Below are 18,928 nucleotides of genomic sequence, written 5' to 3'. Positions count from 1 at the left end.
TAGTTCCGACAATGCAGTAATAACCAACGAGTAATCTAACCTAACAATTCCAAAACTACTACCTTATACACACAAGTGTAAAGGAATAAAGAATATGTACATAAAGATATATGAATGAGTGATGGTACAGAGCGGCATAGGCAAGATGCAGTAGATGGTATCGAGTACAGTATATACATATGAGATGATTAATGTAGGGTATGTAAACAAAGTGGCATAGTTTAAAGTGGCTAGTGATACATGTATTACATAAAGATGCAGTAGATGATATAGAGTACAGTATATACATATACATATGAGATGAGTAATGTAGGGTATATTAAATTAAGTAGCATTGTTTAAAGTGATGAATATAAGGCCGTGTGGGAACCCTAACCCTATGAATCAAATCAAATGTAATTGGTTACATACACATATTTAGCAATGTTATTGCAGGTGTAGCGAAATGCTTGTGGTGCTAGATCCAACAGTGCAGTAGAATCTAAAAATACACTACAGTACACACAGCTAAATGTAAAATAATGGAATTAAGAAATATATAAATGTCAGGATGAGCAATGTCAGAGTGGCATTGACTAAAATACAGTAGAATAGAATACAGTATATACATATGAGATGAGCAAAGCAGTATGTAAACATTATTCAAGTGACTAGTGTTCCATTATTAAAGTGACTAGTGTTCCATTATTAAAGTGACTAGTGTTCCATTATTAAAGTGACTAGTGTTCCATTATTAAAGTGACCAGTGTTCCATTATTAAAGTGACCAGTGTTCCATTATTAAAGTGACCAGTGTTCCATTATTAAAGTGACTAGTGTTCCATTATTAAAGTGACTAGTGTTCCATTATTAAAGTGACTAGTGTTCCATTATTAAAGTGACTAGTGTTCCATTATTAAAGTGACTAGTGTTCCATTATTAAAGTGACTAGTGTTCCATTATTAAAGTGACCAGTGTTCCATTATTAAAGTGACTAGTGTTCCATTATTAAAGTGACTAGTGTTCCATTATTAAAGTGACCAGTGTTCCATTATTAAAGTGACTAGTGTTCCATTATTAAAGTGACTAGTGTTCCATTATTAAAGTGACTAGTGTTCCATTATTAAAGTGACTAGTGTTCCATTATTAAAGTGACTAGTGTTCCATTATTAAAGTGACTAGTGTTCCATTATTAAAGTGACTAGTGTTCCATTATTAAAGTGACTAGTGTTCCATAATTAAAGTGACCAGTGATTCCGTGTCTATGTCTATAGGGCAGCAGCCTCTAAAGTGCGGGGCTGAGTAACCGGGTGCTAGCCGGCTATTTAACAGTCTGATGGCCTTGAGATAAAAGCTGTTTTTCAGTCTCTCGGTCCCAACTTTGATGTACCTGTACTGACCTCGCCTTCTGGATGAGAACAGGGTGAACAGGCAGTGGCTCGGGGTGGTTGATGTCCTTGAGTATCTTTTTTGGCCTTCCTCGCTGATATGAAAGAAAAGGTACCACAGGTGATGCATGTTGATGTTGAGATCGAGCGTCGGGGCTCTTAACAAAACGCTGGGTTATGGATGTAACCTTGGTTTTAATGGGTCGCCAAACAACCTACGGGAACTCCTTCCCCTTCACAAGATGTGATGGAGATGCTTAATATCAAAGATGTTCACAGTCACGCCACACACTTACTGTACCCATGTGACCTGTCACTATAAAAGGCCGTGTGGAATGACATACTGTCTATTACTTCACTCGAACCCCACGGAGGCGGAAGAACAACATGAAAGCTTGGCGACTTGTTACTCTTCTCAGAGAACTGAGGTTACATCCGTAACCCAACGTTCTCTTTCGTTCTTGTAACCAAACGACCTATCAGAGGCTGTGTGAAAGAGGTGGTTCGGACAACAGAGTAGGATAACTCACCATTTAAATTAAACCCAGATGAATCTCTGGGACGTCCTTGTATCCTACACAGGATGTAACGGAATATAATTACCCCAAGAGAGTAACACAAAATTAACACAACATTTCAACTGTGGTATACACACGGCAAGCTGAAAGCTAGAACTTACAACACGAGGTGCAACAGCACCAAGAGTGGAAAGCCTTTGTATAGAACATCCAATCTCACTGATGGTTGATAAGTAAGTAAGTACAAGGTTCACGGTACGCTCACTTATCTGAGTTGAGAGAGTGTGCCAGAACCACAGATCCCACTGATGGTGTGAACATAACATTGAGTCTGTAGTACCTCATGAAAGTCATGGGTGTTGCCCAACTTGCAGCAGCACAGATAGAGTCTAGGGGAGGCCCCTCTGAACGAGGCCCATGAAGTGGCCATACCCCTGGTGGAGTGTGCTACCATGCCATGTGGAGTTGTTCTACCTGCTGCAGCGTATTCATTTTGACACTGCGTTGGTAATCCAATGTGCCGGTCTCGGCTTCGAGACAGCGCCCCCTTTTGATGTTATCCCCACGAAAACTGTTCTGTTTGACAAACAGTTCTTGTTGCAGCAAAGTAGGCACTCGACACCCTAACCGGGCAAGGTGTATGCAACTCAAGACTTTCCTGTGAGGAGTGGGGAGGCAAGTGAAATGTTGCTATGATTAAGGGCTGGTTAGCATGTGATGATGAAAACACACTAGGCCGAAGGGTAGAACGCAAAACAAAAAAAACATGTTTTTAAAAAGTAATCTTGTAATGTAAAACACGTTAAAAAAATATATATTTTACCTTTATTTAACTAGGCAAGTCAGTTAAGAACAAATTCTTATTTTCAATGACAGCCTAGGAACAGTCATTCTGCCTGTTCAGGGGCAGAATGACAGATTTGTACCTTGTCAGCTCAGGGGTTGGAACTTGCAACCTTCCGGTTACTAGTCCAACGCTCTAACTACTAGGCTACCCTGCCACCCCTCCACTCTAACTACTAGGCTACCCTGCCACCCCTCCACTCTAACTACTAGGCTACCCTGCCGCCCCTCCACTCTAACTACTAGGCTACCCTGCCGCCCCTCCACTCTAACTACTAGGCTACCCTGCCGCCCCTCCACTCTAACTACTAGGCTACCCTGCCGCCCCGACATGAGTGAAGAAAAGACAGTATGTCACGCCACACTGCCTTTTATAGACAGGTTGGTTGTTTAGCAACAACCGACACGTGCAACTATGGGGCAAAACAGATGGATGGCATAGAATGTTGACAACATGTAAACTTGTTGTCTCTCAAATACATTGTTACAGTTGTTGGTTAAAAATCAAATCAAATGTTATTTGTCACATACACATGGTTAGCAGATGTTAATGCGAGTGTAGCGAAACGCTTTAGCTAGCTAGCTAGCTAGGGATTTTTTGCATGTTAGCATTGACATGAAATCAGTCAAAACACCTCATAACAAGAAATGGTATCAAGAACAAGATTAAACTAGCTGAAACGAGTCACTTACGATTCCCCACATGGCAGTTTCTTATCATTGTTGGTAGCTATCTGGCCATCCAGAACCATGGCAGTTTCTTATCATTGTTGGTAGCTATCTGGCCATCCAGAACCATGGCAGTTTCTTATCATTGTTGGTAGCTATCTGGCCATCCAGAACCATGGCAGTTTCTTATCATTGTTGGTAGCTATCTGGCCATTCAGAACCATGGCAGTTTCTTATCATTGTTGGTAGCTATCTGGCCATCCAGAACCACAACTCAAGCAGACTTTTGGGCTCCTGAGTGGCGCAGTGGTCTAAGGCACTGCATCTCAGTGCTAGAAGCGTCACTACAGACACCCTGGTTCAAATCCAGGCAATTGGGCGGTGCACAATTGGCCCACTGTCGTCAATTTTAGCCGGTGTAGGCCATCATTGTAAATAAGAAGTTGTTCTTAACTGACTTGCCTAGTTAAATAAAAATAAAATACTTCTGCCCCCCCATTGAAGCTGTCCTTCCATGTTTTACTGATGTTGTCAGCTGACCCGTCCATAGTGACAGGTCACGTGAATATTTTTATTTTTATTTTTTATTTCACCTTTATTTAACCAGGTAGGCAAGTTGAGAACAAGTTCTCATTTACAATTGCGACCTGGCCAAGATAAAGCAAAGCAGTTCGACACATACAACGACACAGAGTTACACATGGAGTAAAACAAACATACAGTCAATAATACAGTAAAAAAAAAAACAAGTCTATATACAATGTGAGCAAATTAGGTGAGAAGGGAGGTAAAGGCAAAAAAGGCCATGGTGGCAAAGTAAATACAATATAGCAAGTGTATAGTATATACAATATAGTAAGGGTGTGACGTGACTGTAAAGTTCTTTGATATTAAGCATCTCAATCACATCATGTGAAAGGGATGTTCCCATAGGTTGTTTGGCGACCTGTTACAAAACACAGTAACTCCCCCATACAGAAGATGCCTTTGTCCAACGACTCTTATGTGTAATGGAACTGAGTCATGATCAAAGGCTAGGTCTAACTCAGATTGTAGCTGAATATGGACATAAACTAATAATGGGGAAGGAAATTATTAGGACTCATCTCTTCAGTAGGTCCTATGATTGAGTGTAGTCTGGCCCAGGAATGTGAAGGTGAATGGAAAGGCACTTGAGCAATGAACCGCCCTTGCTGTCTCTGCCTGGCTAGTTCCCCTCTCTCCACTGGGATTCTCTGCCTCTAACCCTATTACAGGGGCTGAGTCACTGGCTTACTGGTGCTCTTCCATACAGTCCCTAGGAGGGGTGCATCACTTGAGTGGGTTGAGTCACTGATATGATCTTCCTGTCCGGGTTGGCGCCCCCTCTTGGGTTGTGCTGTGGCGGAGATCTTTGTGGGCTGAACTCTGCCTTTTCTCAGGATGGTAAGTTGGTGGTTGAAGCTATCCCTCTAGTGGTGTGGGGGCTGTGCTTTGGCAAAGTGGGTGGGGTTATATCCTGCCTTTTTGGCCCTGGGGTCTCCCGACCCCTCCTGTCTCAGCCTCCAGTATTTATGCTGCAGTAGTTTATTTGTCGGGGGGCTAGGGTCAGTCTGTTATATCTGGAGTATTTCTCCTGTCTTATCCGGTGTCCTGTGTGAATTTAAGTATGCTCTCTCTTTTACTCTCTCTTGGAGGACTTGAGCCATAGGACCATGCCTCAGGACTACCTGGCCTGATGACTCCTTGCTGTCCCCAGTCCACCTGGCCGTGCTGCTGCTCCAGTTTCAACTGTTCTGCCTGCGGCTATGGGACCCTGACCTGTTCACCGGACGTGCTATCTGTCCCAGACCTGCTGTTTTCAACTCTCTAGAGACAGCAGGAGCGGTAGAGATACTCTGAATGATCGACTATGAAAAGCCAACTGACATTTACTCCTGAGGTGCTGACCATCCTCGACAACCACTGTGATTATATTATCTGACCCTGCTGGTCATCTATGAACATTTGAACATCTTGGACATGTTCTGTTATAATCTCCACCCGGTACAGCCAGAAGAGCCTGGTTCCTCTCTAGGTTTCTTCCTAGGTTTTGGCTTTTCTAGGGAGTTTTTCCTAGCCACCGTGCTTCTACACCTGTATTGCTTGCTGTTTGGGGTTTTAGGCTGGGTTTCTGTACAGCACTTTAGGACATCAGCTGATGTAAGAAGGGCTTTATAAATACATTTTATTTTATTTTTAAATTAAAAGGAAAACAATATGACTACATTTTTCATCAGAAGCAAATAATTTATAGCCGACACATTTATAGTTCTTAACTACATGCACTGTTGATATGTCCGTCACAAAACAAAACAAACATGAGCAGGGAGGGAGGGTGTATTACCATATCACTTCTGTTTTGGTACACTCCCTCATTCTCTCACTGCAATGTCCACAAATGGCAGCTATTAGAATCCGCTAGCTATAATCTCAGTCACCTAAATGCTCAGTAAATCAACTCGTTGGGGGGGGGGATTAGCTAACATCCCACAAAGGATGCATTTCTTGCGGCTGTAATTCCCGAAAAAGGGGGAGAAGAGGAAAAGAAGACAGAAAGTCTAAACCAAGATTGTTAAAAAAAAAAAAAAAATCTGAATTGTTGGGCCTCACTGGGTAAGAAATCGATTAGTTAGCTTGCAAACTAGCTAGTTAGCTTAGCTGCTTAAGTAGTTAGCATCTGCTTCTCTCCGCGGTGGCCTCGAACGAGACCGCGGCTTGTAGCACTACTGCTAGCCCCCCTGCTGCTTCTGTGGTCATGAAAAGATGCTTTTGTCTGAAAAGGAGGGACACTGTGCCGCGAGTAACAGTTAAGTCTATACGAGAGATTTAACGAGATGATGACACATTTGGAGTAATATATATGGATTGTATATTGTTACTAATTTTGCTTTGCATAATTAACCTGTTAACGTAACTAGCTACCGATGGTGCATGCTAACTTTGTCTTTCGTTGTCTTTTCTTTCGGAACGAAAGATGCTAACGTTCGTTAGCTTGCTAGCTTTGTTTACTAACTTAATTAACCAGTTCTACTGTTACCATATTATGGCAAGCCGTGTTGGTTATTTTAATAGACTTTTAGTTACCTCGTTAAGTTAGAAATGTGAATGAACACGTTAGCTAAGTAGCTAGCTAGCACTGGCTGTGTTCGTTAGCTGCCTGCCGATGTTTTGCTAACGTTAAGCTATGTGCCAATGTCAAGGACTCACACAATCAGCTAGCAAGCATTCTCTTACCAAAGAGTAACTTTCGCTGCTAGTTAGCAGCGTATGTCTTTCTACTGCCATATATATTTACTAACGTTACCTAGCTAATGAACTAACTATATTTAGTTGGAGGAAGCTAGCTAGCTAGGTCTCTAGGTAGGCTAGGTTCCCAGTCAATACAGCAGGCCACTTATTTAGCTAGTTTCCTACACAGTGCATTCAGTCATACCACATTGTTGTTTTTTTTCATCCAAGGAAATTGTGCTGGCTACACACCCAATGAAGATATTTACTCTCATGCACACCAAGCAAGGTATTTTGCAATCTTGTGCCTATTTGTTGGCAAGAAAGTGTATATAGATTTATTTTTTATTTCACCTTTATTTAACCAGGTAGGCTAGTTGAGAACAAGTTCTCATTTGCAACTGCGACCCGGCCAAGATAAAGCATAGCAGATAAGCTATAATGGTATTCCTTTGCATGGGATTCGGGTCACTCAGAATATTGTTGAGGCCTCAGATTAAATAGTAAACAGCCAAGAGATGCAGGCATTTACTCTTGAGTTGAGTGAGTCTACAGCTAAGTATAATTGCAGTTTAGTCTCAAACTCTTTGTATCAGCCACCTAACTTTTAAAAACAGAAATGCATACTTCTTCCTATCTAGGCCTATTGAATGTGATTGGCACATTTTGTAAACAGTTTTGTAAGAATTTAAATGTAATAGCCAAATTGGAGTCATTAAATTTGCAAAATGCAGGGATAGCTGGTAAATTCGTTTTTGGTCTGGTATCTGTAGTCAGTGCTTGGTGCTCTGCCAAGGCATACAGAATACCTAGTTACTATATTAATTTGTTCTGGGATGTTGTTGCTGGATTTGTTCAGTTTGAAAGGTTTGATCATCTTTACTGGGGTGTACGTGTTAACTTGTCCTACATGAGGTAGGCAAGGCTAAATGCTTGAGAACCATCTCTGTGCAGAAAAGTAATTAAAATCTGATGATGGACCTTGCTAATTTTAGCTGACACTTGTTCAGCAATTCATTGGATTTAGCCTCAGACATGATTCTTACATGAAGAGAGAGGAAGTTGTGCGTCTAAGTCATTGTCTGGGATTACAAATGGGTAAATAAATATGAGTTACACATTGAAATACCTCAATATACAGATTTTAAACAAAGTAGCCACTACTTTCAATTAAGATGTTTTGGTAGCCTAGGCCTTTTTGTTTGGAATGCTGAGACATTTTGGTATTCCTCCCCTTCCATCTTGCGCGCGGTAGTTTTCTTTATGTTAATTTTAATAATATGCGAGAGGAGGGAAGCTAAATGAAGAACTGGTTCTTGAGGAAGTGACCCATCATTTCACATACCTGCTTTGAGCTAAATGAGGAACTGGTTCTTGAGGAAGTGACCCATGATTTCACATACCTGCTTTGAGCTAAATGAGGAACTGGTTCTTGAGGAAGTGACTCATGATTTCACGTAACTGTTGTGGGAGCATAACATTTGGGTAGTTTCCGTTTACTACATTTGCCCAAGCAGTTGACGTAACACTTAAATTGATGTTTGTTTGAGTTTCTCTTCAGAAAAAGGGGGCAAGGAAGCCAATTGTTGGAAAGTCCTACTGTATTAGGGTATGTAGGCTGTTTTTGTTTTCTTCATGTGAGGACCAAAGCTAGCCTAATGCAAGCTGACTACTTAACTCACTACCTATTCTAACTGTCCTTGCTCTCAAACTAATCTAGGCCTGTTAATGACACATTCCAGGCTCTCTCTGTGTGTGTGTCTCAAGTGTGTTCACTTGCTGTTCAGCTCATGTTACTGTAAGCAGAGATACCGCGCCTGGATGGTCTCTGCAATCTTGGCAGTCGTGTTCCTCCCTGTCTCCTTAGCAATGTCTTTTTTCACAAGAGGAATTCAGATAGGACTCTGCTCGGTATGGACCTGCTTCGCCCCATTAGCAGCCACACATGTGAGTGGTATGTACATAGTGAACAACAGTGTAATGTGTGGCGACCATGGTCGGACCCCCCCGCTTGTGCATGTATGGGTGAGTTGTGCATTTGAGCTTCTTGGCTAGCCCAGTGACCCACCTAACCTCTGCTGTTGACAAATGCTGGATTCCTACATGCTATACCAGGCACTAGGCATTTGTTCTCACTGTTTAGGCACATGCTTGTGTGTACGGCTATGATGTCCGGCTTCTCCTGGTTCTGTGAATGAGTGAGTTAACTGGTTGTACAGTAGCCTAATATATTTGTCACTGTCAGGTGCCTGCCACCAAGTCACTTGTCAGGTTGCTTTCTCTAGCCTGTCACCATCAGCTGCTTCAACTCCAGTGACTTGGGGGGGGGGGGGGGGTCTGTCTGTCCCCTCCTAAACCTGTGGTATACATTTCACATCAGTTGTTCCCTTTGCCTCGAACTGCTTCTGTTTACCTCACCAAGTTGACACAGCCTCTTTATGTCAGTTGTTTTGGCAAGGGAGCCGGGTAGCCAAGGAGATGCCAGGCGGGAGGGCCCCGGGTTGCCTAGGTAGCCTCCAGAGTGTGTTGCCTGCTCTGTGCAAACTCCAAAGAGTTCAGCTCTCATTAATATGCTGCTATGTTTGATGCCCCCCCCCCTCCCCAAGTCTCAATATTCAGCCCACTTAAAAAGAGAGGACAAAAGGGAAAATCCAACATAAAGTATGTGAAATCCTATTGCCTGGAATGACAGCTGGGATGAAGTACTACCACAGGCATACAGTAGGCTTGTGCATCTGGACACTGCTTCGACAACTGACATGAAAAATAAACCTAGCCAAGTGTTCACAGTTCTTCTCCCTACATTCTCCTTTTCCCCTCCGTTACGTGTCTCAGTCAGATTGGATCTGACCACTCCCTCTACAGACACCAGCGTGCTGCTCACCCAACCTCCCATTGGGTCTCTAAGAAAGGATGGGATACACAAAGAACTGTAGACGAGCTACATTTCTACCAAATCACCACAGCTTTAACTCCAATTAAAAATATACTGGTTTATAAAAGTAGGGAAATATGTGTTCCAACTAAGAGCTGTGGTTTTGGAATATTTTAGGCTTTTTTTGTGTAAACTGCTCTAGTGTGCCTTTTTTGGAATAGGTGACAACCCCCTCCCCCTAAACCTAGACAGGTTCCAGACTGAAATATGCAGCAAAAATGTTTTGAAGGCAAATACCGTTTTCATTCGTCAAGGAGCCTACGTTGTTTCATGTTTAACAAAAGACCATCAAGATTAAACTCCCAAATCAAACGCAGGGCAAAAGAAACCGCCAGATGTGGGTATCTACTGATTTAAAAAAGGGGGAAGAATATTGGCTTTCTAATGCTGTTTTTGTCTCAACTCCCATTTTGGTGAAGACTAATAACAACCTGTTGTTTCAGAGTAAACGGTGCACAGTGATATTGATGAGGAAGACACACTTGTTTCAGAGTAAACGGTGCACAGTGATATTGATGAGGAAGACACACTTGTTTCAGCAGCACGAGTCGCAGCTCAAATGGCACATACAGTCCTTCATTTAGCAAATTACCTCAACTCACAAAGGCCATTGACAATGGCTGCATATCAACTGCAGTGATATCTGTAATCAGTGGATTTCCCCCCCAACTTTTAACCACGGTAAACACAGAGGACTTTATATCCGTGGCAGACAACTAGAAAGATGCATATCCCCTCTTACTAACGGTACAGCGTTATTGCGTTAGGTAAGACATGTTTGTTGACGTTTTCTCCCTTTACGATGATGATGATAATGATCGGGACCTGTTCGCAGGGCTTTAAATTAAAAATAAATATTGGGAGCAATGATGCGCCTAACTTAGTTATGAAAACCACAGAAAATATATTTTTAATTTGATTGAGATACAGCCTATATGAATTCGATCTAGGCTATGTTTAAAGCACGTGTTGTTCCTCCAAAACTAATATAAATATTATATAATATAAAAATATTAGTTAACTATGAAAGCCTGCCCACCAAGATTAAACTCACAAAAAATATATTAGTTTACTATAAAAGCTAAAATGTTGATACGAATTTCTGTCATTGAAATATCATATTAGGTTTCTACATTGTATCAAAGCACTATTTTCCTATTGCGATGCAGGTCATTGAAAATTGAACACGGTCCCCTTTAAAAACGTTAAGTTTGAGTGATGACATGCAAGACATCAGTCATTCATTCATTCATTGATCTATGATCATTGATCTCCTGAAGAAGATATCCCCTTTCCTTTCTCTCTGTGCCACCAGATGTTTGGATGTACTGCTAAAGTTCCCAGGTTGTTAGCTAGCTAGCCAATGAGGTAACGTGACTGAACAAAGTTCAAATAAATGGTTAACAAAGTCGATGCACGAGTAGCTTTTCTTAACTTCGTTGTTGGTTAAGGGCTTTTAAGTACGCATTTCACTGTAAGGTTGGATTTGGCGCATGTGACAAATACAATTTCGATTTTTATAGAACGGCCCATAACGTGGTTTATGAATGTAAAATGCTTTCCTGGTTATCTGCTACTGCTATAGGAAGATAATGTTGCGCGGGTAATATGGGTCAGATCTTTTGAGCTTTTTGGGCTAGAAGCAACCCGTTTCGCTGTAGAGTATGGTGTGAACATTGCGCTAACGAATCTGCACTTGCTTGTTTATCTGGGGCGCTCGGAAACAACCGAACAGTGAAGCCTGACACAGACCCCAAACCGGCTGAGCGCGTGCGCCATCGTGCATACATCTATTTTGTCCCCCCACACCAAACGCAATCAGGACACGCAGGTTAAAATATCAAAACAAACTCTGAAGCAATGACATTTAATTTGGGAACAGGTCGAAAAGCATTAAACCTTTATAGCAATTTAGCTAGTTAGCTTGCACTTGCTAGCAAATTTGTCCTGTTTAGCTAGCTTGCTGTTGCTAGCTAATTTGTCCTGGGATATAAACATTGAGTTGTTATTTTACCTGAAATGCACAAGGTCCTCTACTCCGACAATTAATCCACACACAAAATGGTCAAACGAATCGTTTCTAGTCATCTTTCCTCCTTCTAGACCTTTTCTTCTCTTGACTTTATATTGCGATTGGCAACTTTAATAAATTAGGTGCATTACCGCCACCGACCTCGTTCGTCTTTCAGTCACCCAAGTGGGTATATCCAATGAGGAGATGGCACGTGGGTATCTGCTTCTATAAACCAATGAGGAGATGGGAGAGGCAGGACTTGCAGCTCGATCTGCGTCAGAAATAGAACTGACTTCTATTTTAGCCCTTGGCAACGCAGACTCTCGTTGGCGCACGCGAGCAGTGTCGGTGCAATAATTGAATAACATAGCTTTCTACATTTATTTTGCAGCGAGCAGTGTAGTCAGCTTGTTATGCCCGTTTACATCGTGACGTATTTCATTATGTACAGGGGTAAAAAAAAAAGATATTTTTATGTTATTTTCACTCTACTGAACAGACAAGTGTAGTGTTTGTAATGCAAGATGGAGGAGAGACTGTCTCTCGTCAAAGATCACATTTATTTTGGAAGTTTGCAAAATTACCTTTTTCATTAACGACAGGATAAATATATTGTTTCAGGTGATAATAAAACATGTTTTGTTACTTGTTTCTCTAAGAGCAGCTAGCTTGCTAAAAGCTAGGCTAGGTTGAAGATACCATTGTAGCTAGTGACCACCATCCAATAATTATAATTTAAAAAACGTCATTACCATCACAATAAACTTAAACGGGAGGCAACGGTCAATATAATTGGCTGAACAGCCAACTAGTACTCGTATAGGAATGGGTAACTGTTTACAAGTTGCTAGCTATCCCATAAAGCCATAATCGAAAACCAAATGTTTTTATTCTTCTGTGGTAAGTACCTGTTCTTCAATGTGATCTGGTTGGCCTGAAGACGAAGGGAACAAAATGTAAGTATGCAGTGTCCGTCCCGCAACGCAGCCTTCAACCGCCGTTGCGTTTCCACTCCGTTGTGGACGTCTCCATTGACATGCAGGACATCCGACGAGTGCTTATGGGTGTTAGTGCTCCCAAAATAAAACTTATGGTCACCCAGGAACATATTTTGGAGAGATTACATTTTTTTATGTTTAAACCGTCATACACAGACTGTCAGGTCCTCCATTTCATGTCCTATCTGTGAATCAGTGGAACCCGTTTTTGCTGCGCTGTTCGAGGCAGTGTTCTTTGCAATCTCTAATTCTCGCCAAGCATTTACAAAGCAATCTGATTCTGTTTGTTATTAAGGAGGCCAGGTTACCCTTTTTACCTCTGAGTAATTTCTGTCCGGAGCATTGGAATCAGCTTTTCCTTAATACATGTCAGGACCAATGTTGTTTCTCCAACAATCCAACTAACATTTTTGTCTTGTTTTGTTAACTAGCATTTGATCAAGTTTGCTTTCAGATAAACATCAGTGAAATCCTGCTGGTCTTGTCTATTAGGCAGTGGTAAATGGTCATAATCAGGCCACATCCTCTCTGTGAAACTGAGCTCTTCTCTGCTGACGAGGTCAAAACTAGTACCCTGTCTCCTCCTACTCATATTTGTTGCACTGTTGTGTCTGCAACTGGTGAGATGGTGTTCAAACATGTTCAGGTGCCGTTTGGCTCTAGTGGCTTTAGGTGCCTGTCTGGAACATAGGATTTAATGTTCTGTTCATTGTTTCTGAGGTGCTGTCGTGAATCTTTGTTTTGCTGTATGAAGTCAGATTAGGAATGAGGCTGTGGGATTCTGTGGTCTGCACAGAGGAAGGGAGCAGTTTGTGTAAGGACCTCGGTAATCTATTTGTCAATGCAGACTGTTGAGACCAAAGATTAATATGATTTTTTTGGATCAAATTTCTCTTGGTTTGAAACCTGTCTTCTGCAGTCTGCTGAATTGAGGAGAAGCAGAGAGAATAGTGTGATCCAAATATTTTTTGTTGTTGTAGTTTTTATCGTTTCAAAATGCTCAAACAGTAACTTCAGAAAGTATACACAGCACACCCATTGACTTTTTTCTACATTTTGTTGTTTTACAGGCTGAATTTAAAATTGATTACGTTTAGATTTGTCACTGGCTGGCCTACACACAATATCCCCATAACGTCAAAGTAGAGTTTTTCAATATTTGTACAAATGAATTAGAAATGAAAAGTCTTCGATGTCTTGAGGCAATAAGTATTCAATCCCGTTGTTATGGCAAGCCTAAGTAAGTTGAGGAGTAAAAATGTGTACCAAGTGATATATAAGTTGCATGTCAATAATAGTGTTAAACATGATTTTGACTACCTCATCTTTGTACCCCACAGACATAATTATCTGTAAGGTCGAGCAGTGAATTTCAAACACAGATTATACAACAAAGCCCAAGGAGGTTTTCCAATGTCTCGCAAAGAAGGGCACCTATTGGAAGATGGGTGTAAAAATACAAAAGCAGACATTGAATATCCCTTTGAGCATAGTGCAGTTAATTACATGTTGGATAGTGTATCAAAACTCCCAGTCACTACAAAATATAGGCATCCATCCTAACTCAGTTGCCGAAGATGAAGGAAACCGCTCCAGTAATTCACCGTGAGGCCAATGGTGACTTTAAAACAGTTACTGAGTTTAATGGCTGTGATAGGAAAACAATTAGGATGGATCAACAACATTATAGTTAAACCACAATACTACCCTAATTGACAGAATGAAAAGGACACTTTTATACAGGATTAAAATATTCCAAAACATCCATCCTGTTTGCAACAAGGCACTAAAGTAAAACTGCAGAAAATGTGGTAAAGCAAGTCACTTTTTGTCCTGAGTACAAAGTGTTATCTTTGGGGCAAATGCAACACATGAGTACTGAGTACCACTCTCCATATTTTCAAGCATAGTGGTGGCTGCATCATGTTATGGGTATGCTTTTAATTGTTAAGAACTAGTGAGTTTTTCAGGATAAAAAAATAAACTCAATAGAACTTAGCACAGGCTACATCCTAGACACTGGGATATGAATTTACCTTTCAGCAGTACAATAACCTAAAACATAAGGCCAAATATACAGTGGAGTTGCTTACCAAGAAGACGGTGAATGATCCTGAGTGTCTCAGTTACAGTTTTGACTTAAATCTGCTTGAAAATATATGGCAATACCTGAAAATGGTTGTCTAGCAATGATCAACAATCAATTTTGACAGAGCTTGAATAATTTGGAAAATAATAATGGGTGAATATTGTACAATCTACACACAATCCATTGCTGCCAAACATGATTCTAAATATGTTCACTTTGTCATAACTGCCTCTGAACAGGCAGTTAACCCACTGTTCCTAGGCCGTCATTGAAAATAAGAATTTGTCCTTAACTGACTTGCCTAGTTAAATAAAGGTAAAATAAAATAAAAAATGGGGTATTGTGCGTAGATGGGTGAGAAACAAAAATCAATTTGAATCCAATCAGGCTATAACAAAACAAAATGTGGAATAAATCAAAAAGGTGTAAACACTTTCTGAAGGCCCTGTATAATGAGTCACTGCCTGGTCTAACAGTGGGCTAATTCCAATCCCCTTAATGTAAAATGGGATCATCATTCTATGAACCTGCTGGTTCAACACTCCAATTGAATAATTTATTCTGGGGTTGATCTTCATAATGATAATGGCAGTTCGCTTTCTCTCACACCGTCTCTTGTCAGGTTTTTTTTTTAATTATTAGAAAATTGTCTTTGGATGTGATTCAACCATTGATATGGACATCACATTTTAGTTCTCTATGAATAATTGTAAAATTGAGAGTAAAAAATACAATTAAAAAATATACAGAGAAGGTCATACTGGAAAATACAAAGACTGCCTATTTAAAAGCTAGGAAAACATTTTATGAGTAGCTCGTGACATGTTTCATAATTTTTTTAAGTAGCCCTCATGCTAGAAAAGGTTGAAGACCCCCCTGTAATCTTTAACCACAGACAGTGTGTCTTGCTACTAGTCATTAGCACTGGGTCCATAACCATAGATCTATGCTTAGGGGCAACTTTTACATTAGACCTGTTTTCGCTTGACCTTTTCAGCCCAATCAGACAGTTCTTGAGGCACTGAACTCTAGCTGTGTTTTTTTCCCCCTTCCTCAGAACTCTCCCATGATGCCTGAGGTTCGGGAGCTTTCAGACGCACTGCCGGAGTTGCCCATGGACCCCATCACTGGTGTGGGGGTGGTGGCCTCGCGAAACAGAGCGCCTACTGGCTATGATGTGGTGAGTACATCACGGAGGTGCAGGACTCAGGAAAGATGTGTTAATTAAAAAGAATATCGAATCAGCCTGTTTGATGAAGGTTTAGCCACACAAGCTATTCTTGGCTTGTGATGTTAATCACACATGTACTGCGTTGATTCTAACACTGATGTAGGCTTATACAGTTGAAGTCGGAATATTACATACACTTAGCTTGGAGTCATTAAAACTCATTTTTCAACCTCTCCACAAATTTCTTGTTAACCAACTATAGTTTTGGCAAGTCGGTTAGGACATCTACTTTGTGCATGACACAAGTAATTATTCCAACAATTGTTTACAGACAGATTATTTCACTTATAATTCACTGTATCACAATTCCAGTGGGTCAGAAGTTTACATACACTAAGTTGGCTGTGCCTTTAACCTGTTGCTTCTACCCGGGACGCTTGCGTCCCAACTAGAGCTCTGGAAATGCAAATGCGCTACGCTAAATGCTAATAGTATTAGTTAAAACTCAAAAGTTCATTAAAATACACATGCAGGGTATCGAATTAAAGCTACACTCGTTGTGAATCCAGGCAACAAGTCAGATTTTTAAAATGCTTTTCGGCGAAAGCATGAGAAGCTATTATCTGATAGCATGCAACACCCCAAAAGACCCACAGGGGACGTAAACAAAATAATTAGCATTTCGGCGTTACACAAACCGCACAATAAAATAGAAAACATTCATTACCTTTCACCATCTTCTTTGTTGGCACTCCTAGATGTCCCATAAACACTATTTGGGTCTTTATTTCGATTAAATCGGTCCATATAAAGCCTAGATATCGTTATATGTAGACTGTGTGATAAACTAAAAAAACATTGTTTCAAAACGTAACGTCATTTTTTAAAATTCAAAAAGTCGACGATAAACTTTCACAAAACACTTCGAAATACGTTTGTAATGCAACTTTAGGTATTAGTAAACGTTAATAAGCGATAAAATTCATCAGGAGGCGATGTAAAGATCATTAGCTGTCCGTCTGGAAAAATGTCCGGCTAGAAACTCAACGAAAATATCCGGTCCTAGACCGGATTAGATACGGTGTCCTGTATGTGTTTGACCAAGAAAAAACTCGAAGGGAAATGACAAGACTCTAGACACCCTGTGGAAGCTGTAGGTACTGCAACCTCAGTCAATTAATTGTGGTTCACGTTTATCAATGGGTTCAAGTAGCGCATGGATATATTTTCCCCATTTTCAGTGATCAGTTTTTCCTGTGCTTTTCGATGTAAATGCCGTTCTGGTAAAGCCACAGCAGTGATTTAACCAGTTTTTTAAACGTCTGAGTGTTTTCTATCCACACAGACTAAGCAAATGCATATACTATATTCCTGGCATGAGTAGCAGGGCGCTGAAATGTTGCGCGATTTTTAACAGAATGTTCAAAAAAGTAGAGGGTCGACTGAAGAGGTTAAACAACTTGGAAAATTCCAGAAAACGGTGTCATGGCTTTAGAAGCTTCTGATAGGCTAATTGACATCATTTGAGTCAATTGGAGGTCTACCTGTGAATGTATTTCAAGGGCTACCTTCAAACTCTCTTTGCTTGACATCATGGGAAAATCTAAAGAAATCAGCCAAGACTTCAGAAAAAAAATTGTAGACCTCCACAAGTCTGGTTCATCCTTGGGAGCAATTTCCAAACGCCTTAAGGTACCACATTCATCTGTACAAACAATAGTACGCAAGTATAAACACCATGGGAACACGTAGCCTTCATACCGCTCAGGAAGGAGACCCGTTCTGTCTCCAAGAGATGAACGTACTTTGGTACGAAAAGTGCAAATCAAAGGACCTTGTGCTGGAGGAAAACGGTACAAATGTATCTATATCCACAGTAAAAACGAGTCCTATATCGAGAACCTGAAAGGCTCACTCAACAAGGAAGAAGCCACTGCTCCAAAACCGCCATAAAAAGTCAGACTGCTGTTTGCAACTGCACATGGGGACAAAGATCATACTTGTTTGAGAAATGTGTCCTCTGGTCTGATGAAGAAAAAAAAAATTGAACGGTTTGGCCATAGTGTCCATCGTTATGTTTGGAGGAAAAGGGGGAGGCTTGCAAGCCTAAGAACACCATCCCAACCGTGAAGCACGGGGGTGGCAGCATCATGTTGTGGGGGTGCTTTGCTGCAGGAGGGACTGGTGCACTTCACAAAATAGATGGCATCATAAGGAAGGGAAATTATATGGATATATTGAAGCAACATCTCAAGACATCAGTCAGGAAGTTAAAGCTTGGTCGCAAATCGGTCTTCCCAATGGACAATGACCCCAAGCGTACTTCCAAAATTGTGGCAAAATGGCTAAAGGACAACACAGTCAAGGTATTGGAGTGGCCATCACAAAGCCCTGACAAAGCCCATCACAAAGCGTGTGCGAGCAAGGAGGTCTACAAACCTGACTCCATTACACCAGCTCTGTCAGGACGAATGGGCCAAAATTCACCAAACTTATTGTAGGAAGCTTGTGGAAGGCACTCAAAACGTTTGACCCAATTTAAGCAATTTAAAGGCAATACTAATTGAGTGTCTGAACTTCTGACCCACTGGGAATGTGATGAAAGAAATAAAAGCTGAAATAAATCATTCTCTACTATTATTCTGACATTTCACATTCTTAAAATAAAGTGGTGATCCTAATTGACCTAAGACAGGGAATTTTTACTAGGATTAAATGTCAGGAATTGTGAAAAACTGAGTGTGAATGTATTTGGTTAAGGTGTATGTAAACCTCCGACTTCAACTGTAGGTAGGGATGTAACCAGTCACAGATTTTTTTCAAATGTTTAAGATGCAAGTGCATCGGATCCCAAACCAATGCAAATGTAGAATGCCAAGTCTCTCTTATGGCTCAGTTCAGGTGCCTACATGCGCACACACACACACACACACACACACACCTCGTTTCAAATTAAAAATGTATGGCTCCTGTATCGGAGCCCATGTATCTATACGTATTGAATCATCTGGAAAGGGAAAGATGCACATCCCTAGGCCTAGTTGTACTTTTCAATGTGAAACAACATCCTGCAGTT

General features: G+C 40.9%; 1 protein-coding gene across 2 annotated transcripts in view; it reads left to right on the top strand.

Annotated features, from left to right (window-relative positions):
• Positions 1-5,786: 5,786 nt before the first annotated feature.
• Positions 5,787-18,928, top strand: part of mvb12ba (multivesicular body subunit 12Ba) — a 46,772-nt gene continuing 33,630 nt past the window's right edge. Inside the window, exons 1-2 of one of the 2 annotated variants that reach the window (XM_029648182.2) lie at positions 5,787-6,030; positions 15,739-15,861. In XM_029648182.2, the coding sequence (XP_029504042.1) occupies positions 15,748-15,861 (114 nt within the window). In that variant the 5' untranslated portion in view covers positions 5,787-6,030; positions 15,739-15,747. Of the gene's footprint in view, positions 6,031-6,075; positions 6,224-15,738; positions 15,862-18,928 lie in introns of those variants that run through there. The other variant, XM_029648180.2, reaches the window with a different exon arrangement.

Source organism: Oncorhynchus nerka, linkage group LG4, assembly GCF_034236695.1.
Source record: "Oncorhynchus nerka isolate Pitt River linkage group LG4, Oner_Uvic_2.0, whole genome shotgun sequence".
Taxonomy (NCBI): Eukaryota; Metazoa; Chordata; class Actinopteri; order Salmoniformes; family Salmonidae; genus Oncorhynchus; species Oncorhynchus nerka.
Note: the sequence above shows the minus strand (reverse complement) of the source record. Positions and strands in the feature narration are given on the sequence as shown.